The sequence below is a fragment of the Cyprinodon tularosa genome, unplaced genomic scaffold, assembly GCF_016077235.1.
Source record: "Cyprinodon tularosa strain WSP-4 unplaced genomic scaffold, ASM1607723v1 ctg104, whole genome shotgun sequence".
In the NCBI taxonomy this organism is placed as follows: domain Eukaryota; kingdom Metazoa; phylum Chordata; class Actinopteri; order Cyprinodontiformes; family Cyprinodontidae; genus Cyprinodon; species Cyprinodon tularosa.
In genome coordinates this window covers 572,829-586,237 of record NW_024037827.1, presented here as the reverse complement: position 1 = coordinate 586,237, position 13,409 = coordinate 572,829, and the positions used below count along the sequence as shown (strand labels likewise).

The 13,409-nt window shown below is 39.8% G+C and overlaps 1 protein-coding gene across 1 annotated transcript in view; it reads left to right on the top strand.

Annotated features, from left to right (window-relative positions):
- The window catches only part of LOC119781753 (integrin alpha-3-like), a 53,962-nt gene that overhangs the window by 20,179 nt on the left and 20,374 nt on the right, over positions 1-13,409 (top strand). The window contains exons 4-14 of the mRNA XM_038282289.1: positions 665-753; positions 977-1,107; positions 1,187-1,293; positions 4,895-4,993; positions 7,517-7,576; positions 7,670-7,823; positions 7,918-8,111; positions 8,190-8,278; positions 11,901-12,034; positions 12,114-12,191; positions 12,269-12,330. Coding sequence (XP_038138217.1) covers positions 665-753; positions 977-1,107; positions 1,187-1,293; positions 4,895-4,993; positions 7,517-7,576; positions 7,670-7,823; positions 7,918-8,111; positions 8,190-8,278; positions 11,901-12,034; positions 12,114-12,191; positions 12,269-12,330 — 1,197 coding nt within the window. The remainder of the gene's footprint in view (positions 1-664; positions 754-976; positions 1,108-1,186; positions 1,294-4,894; positions 4,994-7,516; positions 7,577-7,669; positions 7,824-7,917; positions 8,112-8,189; positions 8,279-11,900; positions 12,035-12,113; positions 12,192-12,268; positions 12,331-13,409) is intronic.

The window sequence follows — 13,409 nt, the reverse complement described above, 5'->3', positions numbered from 1 at the left end:
ATCTCTAAAAACAACACAAATGCTGCACTTAGGTTTGCAAAGCTGCATCTGAAAGCAGGCTTCTTAAATAATCTCCCTGGAAGAGAACAGACCAAAGAAGGGAGAGGTTTGGCAATGATGCATATCACTGTGGCTGGAGAGGATCCAAAAACAGAGTTTGAGAAAGAACAAAACTTTACCCAGTGAAAAGCACAGTGGTAGAGTGGTCATGATCTGGGGTTCTTCACAGTCCTAGGGCCTGGGAATTCTAGTGTTGCTGACCACGATCTCCCCAACAAACCATAGTGAGAGGAAGTGAGAGAACCTGAGTCAAGTTGGCCCCCCCACCTTCTTCAAATCAGCGAAATTAGTGTCAAACGTTTGTGCTACGTTTGTGCAGCAAAATTTTCATTTGTGCTGCTTTGGATTTGAAGATTTGAAGAAGGTCGGGGGGCTGGTTGACCTTTGATGACCTCTAGAAACATCTCTTAATATCTTTAAAATGAAAGCAACACAAATGAAAATTTTTGCTGCACAAATGTAGCACAAACGTTTGACACCAATTTTGTCTGATTTGAAGAAGGTGGGGGGGCCAACTTCACTCAGGTAGTGACAGAGTCTCGCTGAGTGAAAGGGCTGACCAGTTTTTGATATGGCTTCCCACTCTTCTCTCTTGGTGCCGTAGCGAACCTGACCCCGTCTGAAGACCTGGTCGAGGACATGTGGTTGGGCGTCTCAGTAGCCAGTCAGGGCAGACCTGGAGGGAGGATCCTGGTGAGTCTCTTATTTCAGCCTGGCGAGCGGCTGTTTAATGGTTTCTTCAGTTGTCCGCTAATCTATCTGAACTTAACTAGAATTTTCTGCTCTACCTCCATCTTTCACTGACCACCGGCTGTGATCATTTAACACTGCATCATCATGACTGACAACAGACCACAATAACCTGATGAGCATCCTGTGTACCATGTGACCCACAGTGTGTCTTATGTCCCTGCAGGCCTGCGGTCATCGGTTTATTAAGGTTCACCTTGGACAGAGGTGGATGACTGGCCACTGTTATCTCCATAGAAATGCACAGCACCAAGAAGAGGATCTAAACTGGCAGAACATACAGCAGCAGCATTGCGAGTAGGTCACATGGCCTTACGTTTAGCACGCGAGAGGAAACAATTGGGGACGCTACACTGAGCCCGCTGTGTGTGTTTAGTTACAGGCTGGATCATCTCAAAGAGGGAATGTGTACTTTTGGGATTTCTGCTTCCATCACACAGAGCGACGTCATCCTCGGCTCTCCTGGGAGCTACGAATGGCAGGGTACTGGTTCTGTGATGTCATAACTACTTCCCTTTTTTTACCAATAACAACCTTACCTCCAGGTTTCCATATCCCACCAAACATGGCAAACCTGCAGTGGCGTTAGGGCCCGGGCTTTGGGAGGAACTGGTGTTTGAACCCTGCGGTTTCTCATGTGTGAAGGATTTAACAGCTTCAGGTTCAACAGTTCAGATAGAATCAGCGAGGCCCCGTCAGTGTTGGACAAAAACCTCAGAGCTCACGTGAACCCAGTGAGCTGGATGCCGCTGATGGGTAACTTCCTGCATCATGCAGCACAGTGCGGCAGCTCACATGTTCACAGATGTGAGAGAAGTACTATCAAAGGATAATTTGCACGCTTCCTCTTTTTCATCATATAGATGATTATATAAGATTTGGGCTTTAAATTGGTCCACAGGTTCCCAGTTTTACCTTTCAACAGGTTTTTGATGGATTCTAAAGGTATTGTGGAGGATCCATAAAAACTCATTTTTACTCTTATTTTATTCTTTTATTCATTTCTAATTTTCTTTTTAATATTATCATTTTGAAACCACTGAAATATGATGAAATAGTTAACATGATGAAATAATACATAAATGATTAAAAAGAAGAGAAACAGAATAAAAAAAAAATAAACTTAACCCACTGAGTGAGTTCTTCTGTTTTCAGAAGACGAAGAGGGCCCCCCATGTGGTCCTTGAGGGCCCCTTGGTGCCCGCGGGCACCGCATTGGTGACCCCTGGCCTATGACGACAGCGGCTGTGACAGCAAATCCCAGAATGCATTGCAAGGAAAGCTCTCTGCGCAAAGCATTCTGGGATATATCTGCCTCTTCTGAGGCCTTTCTTTTCTTCTCATGCACTTCGTGGACACTTTTTCTCTTAAGACCAGTGTTTTATTAGCCTGACGTAGTCCGACTCAATTCTAGTCAGAATGAGTCTGATGCTGCTCCATAGAGCTGTGATTATGGGGCGTGTTTCCAACGAACCAGGAAAAAAATGCCTCTGCACTCAATTGGATAGACCTACAACCAATAAGAGCAACGGAGTGCGTGACGTATCTTAAGCGAGGCATAGTTGTTGTCCACAAAAATCAAAGCGTGCAGTTGCACGCCTAGAATAAGAAGATGAGACTTGATCGCGTTTCTCTGTTCCTCTTTTAAAATTAATTTGCTGTCGATATCTTCTAGAACAGACCTAATAGCAGAATCTACTCACCTCAACTCTCCAGCGGCAGCCATTATTGTTGTCACCCAAGCGCGCTTTGGTCACGTGGTTGATAACGTTACTCTTGATCATCTGTCCATCATCGTATAAAGCCCGCCCTGACAATTTGATTGGATCGCCTGACAGTGGGCTTTAATATTCGCGCTACTATGGAGCAGAGCCAGACCGAACTTCCCCGAACTCAAACCTTGTGGGCGGGACTAAGTTCGGACTGGCACCCAGGCTAGTGTTTTATAGTAACGAAGTAAAAATACTTCACTACTGTACTTAAGTATATTTTGGAGTACTTTATACTTTCCAAGAGTATACATCTTTTTGAGAACTTTCACTTTTACTTCACTACATTTACAAACTTAATTGCATCCTTTTCCCCCACTACATTTTCAATGTTTGGTTTAGTTACTAAGTAAAAAAGAAAAAAAAAAAACGAGCAAGAGAGCGAGAGAAATGCAAGTGTTTTGACCCCCCCTACTGACTACAAAGTCGGGTCTTGCCTGGGCTTGTTCATCAACACCAGTAGGATACGACTGTTTCGCAAAGCCAGTCTACATTCATCCTACACTTGGTTGTTTATATTATTTTAAGTGAATTTAACCTTCAAAGTTTACCAAAATGTAAAAAAAAAATGTAATTCAAACTACACTTACTTTTTACTCATACTATTCTCTACATTACTTGAGTACATCTATTTTTACAGTAATTCTTATCCTTAAGTACAAGCCATTCCAGATACTTTAAGACTTTTACTCAAGTAACATTTCAGTCAGTCACTTGGACTTTTACCAAAGTCATATTTTGAAGAGGTACTTATACTTTTACTTGACTCCGAGATTTCAGTACTTTATACGACACTGCTTAAGACCCTCGACCATTTTCAAAGAACCGTGGTGAGACTGTATGAAACCGAAGCTCACCACAGATATATGCCTGAAAGTGTGCAGGCTAACCGGACGAGCACTAGGACGGGCTTACGTAAACATTTCACCAGAATGACTAATAATTAGGAGGACTACTTATTTAGATGATCCACCCGGAAATAAAAGATTGTTCTCTATGACTTCAATGGTATGTTTTGGGTTAGTTTAAAGTTATTTTTTAAATTGTTTTTTTTATAAAATCCCAGCTTAAACAGATTAGAGATAATAATTCATATCAAAAACTTTTTCCTTCCCCAAAAATGAAACTTCTACCTTCTTGCTTCATAGCTTGTTTGTCGTTGAAATTCAGTGTTTGGATAAAACAAAGCCATCCTCTGTTCTGATGTCCACATAAGACATCATTTAGGATAATCTGTTAAAAGAACACATTTCTTAGAGGTTCAGGTCCTTGTCTACATTTTCTTTGGCTAACTTCAATTTGTTTTTTGTGTTTTTCTCAAAGCAAAAATGTCTAATTTCTTTTATGAAAATTTAACTTACAGTTCTCTATATGTTTAAACACACATTAGGTTTTTTTATTATTAGTAGCAATAACCTGCTTTAGATCCCCATATTCATATAATGGAGACATTTTTAGGCTCTTGCGGTCTACTATCAGGCTGACCCTGCTTGGAAATGTCGGTAGTTGGATTAAATGTCCTTTTCCCGTAGAGTGTTTTTTCTCCTGAGTAAAAATGCTAATTAGGACTCTTTTGAGATGATTTTCAGTTGCAGGGATCCATAAACTGTTACAGTCTTCTTCCTAAAGGTTTTAGACATCTGTAGTTTTAAACAGATTCTCCCTTAAAATGCTGATTATTGCTGTTTTCATTTTTTCTGGTGTGAGAAATCTCTTTGTTTCAGACTTTTCAGGTGAAAATAAATATGGAGGGTCCTAATGTCTTCCTTATTAGAAGTGCTCGAAGCTTCTTTTATATTGCTATAAGACTTCTCAGTATTGTTAGAATTGGAATGTCCATATTTATTAGAATAATTTTAATGCATACAGGCTATTGCAGGGAGGGTATATATTATGGCTTAATTTGTAGCACAAATTAAATGAAGCACCTTTTAGCTATGCTATCTGCTTTTAGCCACTTACAGTCTTTAGTTTTGCTTCTTACCCATTTTCAGTTGTTTGTGTTGGAAATATATAAATTAAGTCACTACAATCACATCACTGTGATTAAATATGCCTCAAACTCTGACATATTTCATTTAAATCAGAGCTGATTGTGTATTTAAGGTTCAGTCCCATCAAGAGGATCTGTGTAGATGCTGAACGGCCATTTTTAAAGCCATCTTTCACACAATGACTTTTGATTTAATTCCTTTTCTTTGCTTAACTTAAAAATTTTTTTTTTCCACTGAATAGAAACCATTTTGGCCTTAACTTTTGGGGTATTTTCCCCCCCAGACTGTGATGAATCTTGTAAATATGTGTTTGTCTTGCAGGAAATGTCCAAGCCTTCTGGATGAACCCAAATGTGACATACGATTGGAAAAGGAACTTCTTTGAAAAAAAGGATGCAAGTCGTAGGAACATTTATTTAGGTGAACTATCTCTTTAGGTAACTCTTCTCATCCTCAGACTTTGCTCTGAGGTTCATTTTTTGGAAGATATTACCTTATTTGATGTAAAATCAAAAGAGAAAAGCCTGCAACCTGAAAGTTTTCCCTCTTTCTGGTGACTTAGTGATCGGAGAGGTTCAGGCTACTTAAACAGTTTTATATAAAACAAATGGATGTAATCTAGCCTACTCTCTATGCACATTTTGTTTATACATGTAGATTTAATACCAGGGATGTCCTGATCAGCATTTTAGGCCTCTGATCCCGATCTTTTAATTTCAAATCCGGTCCGGTTTCAAGTCCCAAAATTCTGCCTTTAGTTTTGAAATGTTTAAAGCTCAAATACATTTTGAGCAAGTAACTTATATTTTTATAATATTTCATCAATAAGCATCACTATTATTATTGTAAATCCCATGAAATCTAAATTTTACTGAGAATTAAAGGTCTGCTTTAATTTAATATTATAGACAAAAGTAAAAAGAACACTGACTTGGTACAGTATTATCAAAAAGAAAATGTAAGATCCACTTTTAGCTTGTAAGTGCTTAAAGGAATAGTACACCCAAAACATGATTAGCCTTCATTTTCTACTCACCCCCATGCTGAACAACACTCTGGAGTACTTTTTTGATATCTCAAATGCATCTGGAGATCTGGGAGGCTTCTTGCTGTCTGCTGACATTCAAATAATGGAGGTCTATGGCGCCCGAGGCAGAAAGGTCCATAAAAGTCCACAAAAAACGTGTCAATATTCCTCCATACTGCTCGTCCAATGTATTCCAAGTGTCCTGAGTGGGTAGCGTCCATAATTTACTGGAAACGAAGTCATTTAGAATGTTTTTAGAGCATAAACAGTAGTGTATAGGATTTCCTGAAAGCGCGCCTTGAGATGGCATGTGTTGCACTATATAAATAAACTGAATTGAACTGAACTTTTGTCACTTGAAAGTGGAACCAGCTGCAGAAAATTAACTGCCTGTAATGAGCAACTTTTCAGGGAATCTCTTCAGATCAGACATTACCGTGTTTTTACTAGCTGCGACTAGTGATGAAAGCAAGGCTTCTTTAGGGTAATAGCTGCTCTTTTCAAGAGTAATATTAAGTGAGAAAGGTTAACGTATAGAAACAGGTCCACAACAAGAAGGAGAGAATATAAAGGCACAGAACCACCAAGCCAATAGTGCAAACAAGGAGTGTGAAGTCATGGTTCTTATATATTAGGCAGTCTCATGGTTAAAGGCTGAGATATAATCGTGTGTTGGTTTGTGGTGTCAGTCTGTGTGCACCGTATGAGGGCCCATAGAAGTGCTGCACACGGTGATAGATGACGCGGATGTAGTTGCAGAGGAGCTTTATTCAGCATAACATGCGGAAATGCAGAAAAAAAGAGACGAAACAGTTGACATATCACTTCCAAAAATGGCCAACCTCAGTATTGTTTATTGAAGAACTTATGATTATTGAAGAACAACATTCAGTTTATTTACGTAGTGCCAATTAACAACACATGTCATCGTAAGGCACTTTACAGTTCACCAGATCATACAGTCAAATTGTTTTTCTATCTAAGGAAAACCAGCTGATTGCATCGACTTATTGACTCGAATGCAATCCCTCACACTAGGCATGCTTGTAGCGACAGTGGAGAGGAAAAACTCCATTTGAACAGGAAGAAACCTCCAGCAGAACCAGGCTCAGTGTGAGCGGCCATCTGCTGAGGCCCACTGGGGTTCAAGGAGACAGAAGCAGGGATATAAAAAGCAGCTGTAAAAGGCGGCCCCGTCCAGGAAACACACAGCCAGGCAGACGAGCTCCGAGCCAGCTCCCATGTCAGAGGATGACACAGGATACAGAAATATATTGTGGTGTAAAACGGCAGGGTTAAATGTTGCACACAGAGAGAGATGAAAATGTGAAAACAATCCTCCTGTGAAGCTCATCCAGACCTTTTTTTATATATAAAATAAAATACTATAAAAAATTTATATATATATATATATATATATATATATATATATATATATATATATATATATATATATATAAAATAAAAACGTTTTACAAAATAAAAGCTGAATGCATTATACACTATGGGTAGTTGATTGAGACTTTATGTATGGTGTATATGATGGAAACATAAACTAAAATCCTTGTTTTACCTCTTGGCAAATAAAGTCGCCCTGATTACTCTAACAACACTGCATTTAACCACACTGTTCCACTTCAACCTTCTGCACCATTTCATGTCAGTACAGGAAAACTTAGACATGGAGAACAACTTTATATCCTCCCATTTGAAAGAGGCTGGTGCACACAGTCCAAACTCGGGGGACTGATTTCGTAATTTGAGCGCACAAGTTTCAGAATCTGCATGCATAGAACAGTCCAAATGTGCATAGAGAATAATTTATGTGCATGTGTTTTAAAACTAGTCGTATCAGTATTTATTAGGTGTGTGTGCACCGTTGGCATATGTTTGAATAACTGCTCACTCTTTTGCAGGGTATTCTGTCTTGCAGGCCTATCATTTACTTTCTGCAAAGGATCAAACCATCATAGCAGGTGAAATCCCTCCTTCATTCTTCAATCAATTATTGACCCATCTGCTTGTAGGGTCTCTTGATTTGTTGACTGATGTGTTGATGTGTTAAACAGGGGCTCCTAGAGATAATAAAATGGATGCTCGTGGTTCTGTGATGCTGATTGTTAAGGAGTCTACTGATCTGGTGATTCAGAAGACTCTACGAGGTCAACAGGTTGGATCGTACTTCGGTAATGCAGTGGTAGCCGTGGACCTGAACAGTGATGGGTGAGAGGTCCTGGTGTTGCTGCGGTTTTAACAGGAACCAAAACACACCTTCTGGCTACTGGGTTTAAAACTGTTTACGTTGGATGTTCTGCAGCTGGAACGACCTGCTAGTGGGTGCTCCTTTTTACTTCAACCGTCAGCTGGAGGTGGGTGGGGCAGTTTACGTTTACATGAATGGAGGGGGGAGGTTCCCCTCTGAACCCAGCATGGTTCTGACAGGTCCAGTTGGATCTGCTTTTGGAATGGCTATTGCTGCTGCAGGAGACCTCGACCAAGACGGCTTTCAGGGTGAGGCAGCTGCATGACGCTGATGTTTAGTCATCAGTCAACGATGACCAGTCAGGTGGATGTGATGCTGTATTTCAGACTTTGCAGTGGGAGCTCCTTTCCATGATGCAGGACTTGTAATGATCTGGACCGGAAGCAGAGAGGGTGTTTCTGCAGAACCAAGTCAGGTAAAGATTTCCTTTTTCAGAACAATGTGAAATGTGATTTGTTAAAACGACTAAATGTATCAATCCATGTTGTATTTTAAAACAAAAACCATTTCTCAATATGTGTACTTGTGCGTTCTCATGTGCTTATGTGCTCAAAAAACGGCACCAGCCTCAGCCCTATTACTGTTCCAGTTCACAAGAACAAGAAGAACTGACAAATTCCCCAGATGTTGTTCTCACCCCTCCCTCTTTTCCCAGCATGCATCAGAGCAGACTTGTCTGCTGTTGAGATTTACAGCTGTCCCAGCATGCATTGTGGCAGCTTCCAGGGGAGCGCTCACAGAATCAGAGTATTAAGTTTAACGTTCTCTTTTCTGTCGCTGTTGCTCTATAAAAGTACGTTTTAAGATCATTTGAGGCGAGAACATCATACTTTTAAGCTTCATTATTTGGCCTATTTACTGATTTGGTGCATAATTTTAAAAAAGTTCAGATGTTGGGAGGACCGGGGCAACCAGCGGACCTCCGAGGCTAACAGCAGCCAGGGCTAACGTTGGCCCGTCTCCTAGCAGCCCTCTCTCAGCTTACATATAGCCATGTGTGAAGGATCGCTGGCTCTGATGGCAGTTTTTTTTGTTTTATTTGGCAAAATGTTAAACTTTGTGTTTATCTGTCTGTGGTAATTATTATCACCCAAAAATTGAACAAAAGTCTGAATTTATTATTATCTAGAGAATATTAATAACAGGAGGTAATATGCAGAGATGAGCCGAGTGTGTGGTGATGTCATCAGTACGCTTCTGTGCTCCCGTTCTCCCAGAGTCCAGACTTTCCAGTGTTCTTCTCAAGAACATACTTGGTGAGGACACGAGTCCGTACTCACGTTCTTGTGAATTGAGAAATGGCCAAAGTCTTAAAGACTTCTGAAACTGGAGACTTGTCTTTTAAAACTGTGAGAAGTTAACAGAATACAGAAATGTCTACAATGAGGAAACGTCCCCATAGCCCAGAAACATTTCCTTCCATCAATCTGTCCACCAACTGGTGTCTCCTCCGAGTGGGACATGTCTGAAAAACCTTCGGTGGAAGGCGATAGGGTAGAGTTATTTTGACCTAATGCAGCAGCAGCTCTGTCTTTCCTGGATGATGAGCTACAAATCCTGCCTCCAAGGCTGACGGCAGCTAACCAACACTGAAGCTCATTTCAGTGGCTTGTATCCAGAACTTAACATTTCAACCATGATCCTCATCTCATCTCCAATTTCTGGGAAAAGGTGAGGTTCTGCATGTAAACAGATTGATGGATCGACTTTTACATGAAGATATTTTTTATTCTTCTCAATAATTAGTGGCTTCACCGAATTCCTCCTAAAGGATGAAGGATTTAAGAAAAGGCAAGTTTATTTGCATAACACAATTCAGTACTTGGGCAATTCAAAGTGCTTTACATGAATTAGACAATAAAATAAAAGAAAAATAAAAGCAGAATAAAAGCAAATAAACATAAAAATCTTTGTTAACAGTTTAACTTAAACAGTCAAAGGTTTTTTTGTTGTTTTTTTTACTTTGACTTAACGAACTCAGGCTTTCAGCACCTTTAAAGTTTTCTGGGAGTTTTTTCCAGATCAGTGGAGCATAGGAACTAAATGCTGCTGTTCCAGAACCGGCCTGATGTGCTCTACTTTCTTAGTTCTAGTGAGAACATGGGCAGCAGTGTTTTAGATCAGCTGCAGCCGTCTGATGGACTTTTTTTGGCAAACCTATGAAGACACTGTTGCAGTGATAAATTCTACTAAAGATAAAAGCATGAAGGAGTTTTTCTAGATCCTGATTGGTCATTAGTCCTGTAACCCTGGAAACGTTCTTCAGGTGATTAAAGGTGGACCTGGTAACTGCCTTCATGGGCCTCTGAAGGTCCATCAAAACACCAATATTTTAGCCATAATCAATGGTTTCCAGTTGTAGTATCTGAAGCTGTGAGCTAACTGAATTATTCCTCCTTTAGTTTGAAGATTAGCACCTATGTTTTGTTTTTATTCAGGAGAAGATTATGGTGCATCCACATATTGATCTGTTCTAAGCATCTACCCAACACTGATGGGTTCAGTCACCTGGTGAGATTGTAATATAAAGCCGCGTGTCATCAGCATAGTTATGGTAACTGATCAGGTTGTTTGCTATAATCTCAGCTAACCGGGCATGTAGATTTGGGGGAGTGGCTGCCTAGTGGTCAGGGCAAGAACAGCGGAGTCGGTGCTGTCGCATCCCAGATGAAAGTAAATCAGAATCACAGATGGCTTTCGCTGTATTGCGTCGGACTCACCGTCTTTTCTTTTTTCTTTTGTCAACAGCTCATAATACGACCTTCATCTGGGTCAGAATTTTTGTCCAGGGCCCTGTTCGGCATTTGCATTTTTCTTTCTCAGAAACATCTCCATCACTATAATAGAAGCAAATCGTTACCATATTTAAAATGAAAAAACATTTTCAGAAATGCTTTTTCATTTTACGAATGTTGCTGCATTGTTTGACTCATAAATAAAATTAGTAATCAAATATCCCGTTTGCATTTTCATTTTCTTCTTTAACACTCATCCTTTTACTTAATTAAAATTAAAAAGAAAAAGACATTTGAGATTTATTTTTTCAAAATGTACCCCAGTAAATACATACCAAAATTCAATTTGAAATTTAAAATTTGAAAATGAAAAAGCATTTCATTTCCAGAAATGCTTTTTCATTTTAAGAATGTGGCTGCATTATTTGCCTCATAAATGAAATTAGTAATCAATCATCCGATTTGCATTTGCATTTTCTTCTTTAAGGCTGCACAATTTATGCCATAATCAAAGATAAAACACAGTGAACATTGCTTTATCGTTTTCATGGTCTGCCTGCATGGTAACTCGAAAACGAAAAAGAATTCTGAGCGGCGGGGGCAGCAGAGTGACATCAGCAGCCGCTCTTCCTTAGGATCCTTGCTGACCAGGCTACCTATCTTCTTAATTCGTATTTTGAAAAATTAATCTCAAATGTCTTTTTTTTTTATTTTATTAAGTAAAAGGATAAGCAGTGTTGAAGAAGAAAATGCAAAAAGGATTATTGATTACTAATTTCATTTATGAGTCAAACAATGCAGCTACATTCTTAAAATGAAAAAGCATTTCTGAAAATGCTTTTTCATTTTAAATATGGTAATGATTTGCTTCTATACATCACTGTCACTTGCTTGTATTTCTGAGATTAATTAGGTTATTATGCTATTTCATAATTTCCCAGGGTGCACCTTACGATCTCTTACTGTATGAAAATCACTGGTCTAGCCCATCTCCTGGACCCAGGTATAGCAGCCCCGAATGAGCATGGGGGTGTAGAAAACTGCATTAAGCTACGGTACTTTGCTCAACATTAAGCAACTTTTTGGTTCCTTCCTGTCAAGTTGAGGGGGGAAATATTCCTGTTATTCCAAGAAAGTATAGTATGTAATATAAAGTATCTCTGATGTGGTCAGATTGGGATTTGAATACTTCAAGCACAATGAGATGTTAATTCAACCAAAAGGAGAAACTTCTTTAACTATATTCAACCTGAATAAAACTGCGTTCTGACTCAACTGTAGCCTCTCACCTGTCTTCTTCAGGTGATCCATGGCAGCACTGTGTTTCCTGGTTTCCGGACCTTCGGGTACTCCCTGGCCGCAGGTGTGGATGTTGATGGGAATGATTATCCAGACCTGTTGGTGGGCTCTCTGGATGACAAAATCGTCCTCCTCAGGTAGAGCACAAGTTACTTTTTTTTAGTGCAACTGATGATTTTTGTTTTTTTATCTTCTGCTGACCAACTGATTCTTCAGGTCTCGCCCTGTCGTCCAGCTAAATAACACACTCAGAGTTTCTCCGGATATCGTCGACCTAAAAGACTGTAACTTCTGGTGAGATTTAAAGGAAATGCAGACTGTTAAGGTTTGCTTTCATTGTTGTATTATCATTAATGGTGTCTGTCTCTTAGCATCCAGGTGGAGGTGTGTTTCTCCTTCAAGGTCCACGCTGGAAAAAACTTAAGCATCATCTGTGAGTCCACAGTTTATTCAGTGATACATCTTTAGAGTAGCGGAGCTATGCTAATATTATATAAATATGTACATATTATATGTACACTACTGTTCAAAAGTTTTGGGTCACATTGAAATGTCCTTATTTCTGAGGAAAAAGCTCTGTACTTTTCAATGAAGATAACTTTAAACTAGTCTTAACTTTAAAGAAATACACTCTATCCATTGCTAATGTGGTAAATGACTATTCTAGCTGCAAATGTCTGGTTTTTGGTGCAATATCTCCATAGGTGTATAGAGGCCCATTTCCAGCAACGATCACTCCAGTGTTCTAATGGTACAATGTGTTTGATCATTGGCTCAGAAGGCTAATTGATGATTAGAAAACCCTTGAGCAATCATGTTCACACATCTGAAAACAGTTTAGCTCGTTACAGAAGCTACAAAACTGACCTTCCTTTGAGCAGATTGAGTTTCTGGAGCATCACATTTCTGGGGTCAATTAAACGCTCAAAATGGCCAGAAAAAGAGAACTTTCATCTGAAACTCCACAGTCTATTCTTGTTCTTGGAAATGAAGGCTATTCCATGCGAGAAATTGCTAAGAACGGTGTGTACTACTCCCTTCAGAGGACAACACAAAGAGGCTCTAACCAGAGTAGAAAAAGAAGTGGGAGGCCGCGTTGCACAACTGAGCAAGAAGATAGAGACTGACACGGGAGTGGATTTTCACTCCTGTCCCGTCCCACTCCCACAGAAAAAAATAGTGTCCCGTCCCGATCCCGGGCCAGAGTAGAAATCTAAATCCTGTCCCGTCCCACTCCTGGTGAAATTACTCCCACTCCCATTCAGAATGACTCCCGCTCCTGCACCACTCCCATTCCTGTTGTCTTCAAGATTTATGCCAATACAATGAATCTGAATTTCTTTTGAGCGCGGGTGACAAACTCAGAGCGGAAGCACTGTTGGTTTTTGGGTAGTGTAGTTTTTTGACTCCCATTATAGTGTAGGCTTCAAGGAAAAAAACTACAAAATGGCGGCGCCAGTACTGGATTTTTTTTCTCTCTATTTTATTTTATTTTTTGGCATCGATCCTAGT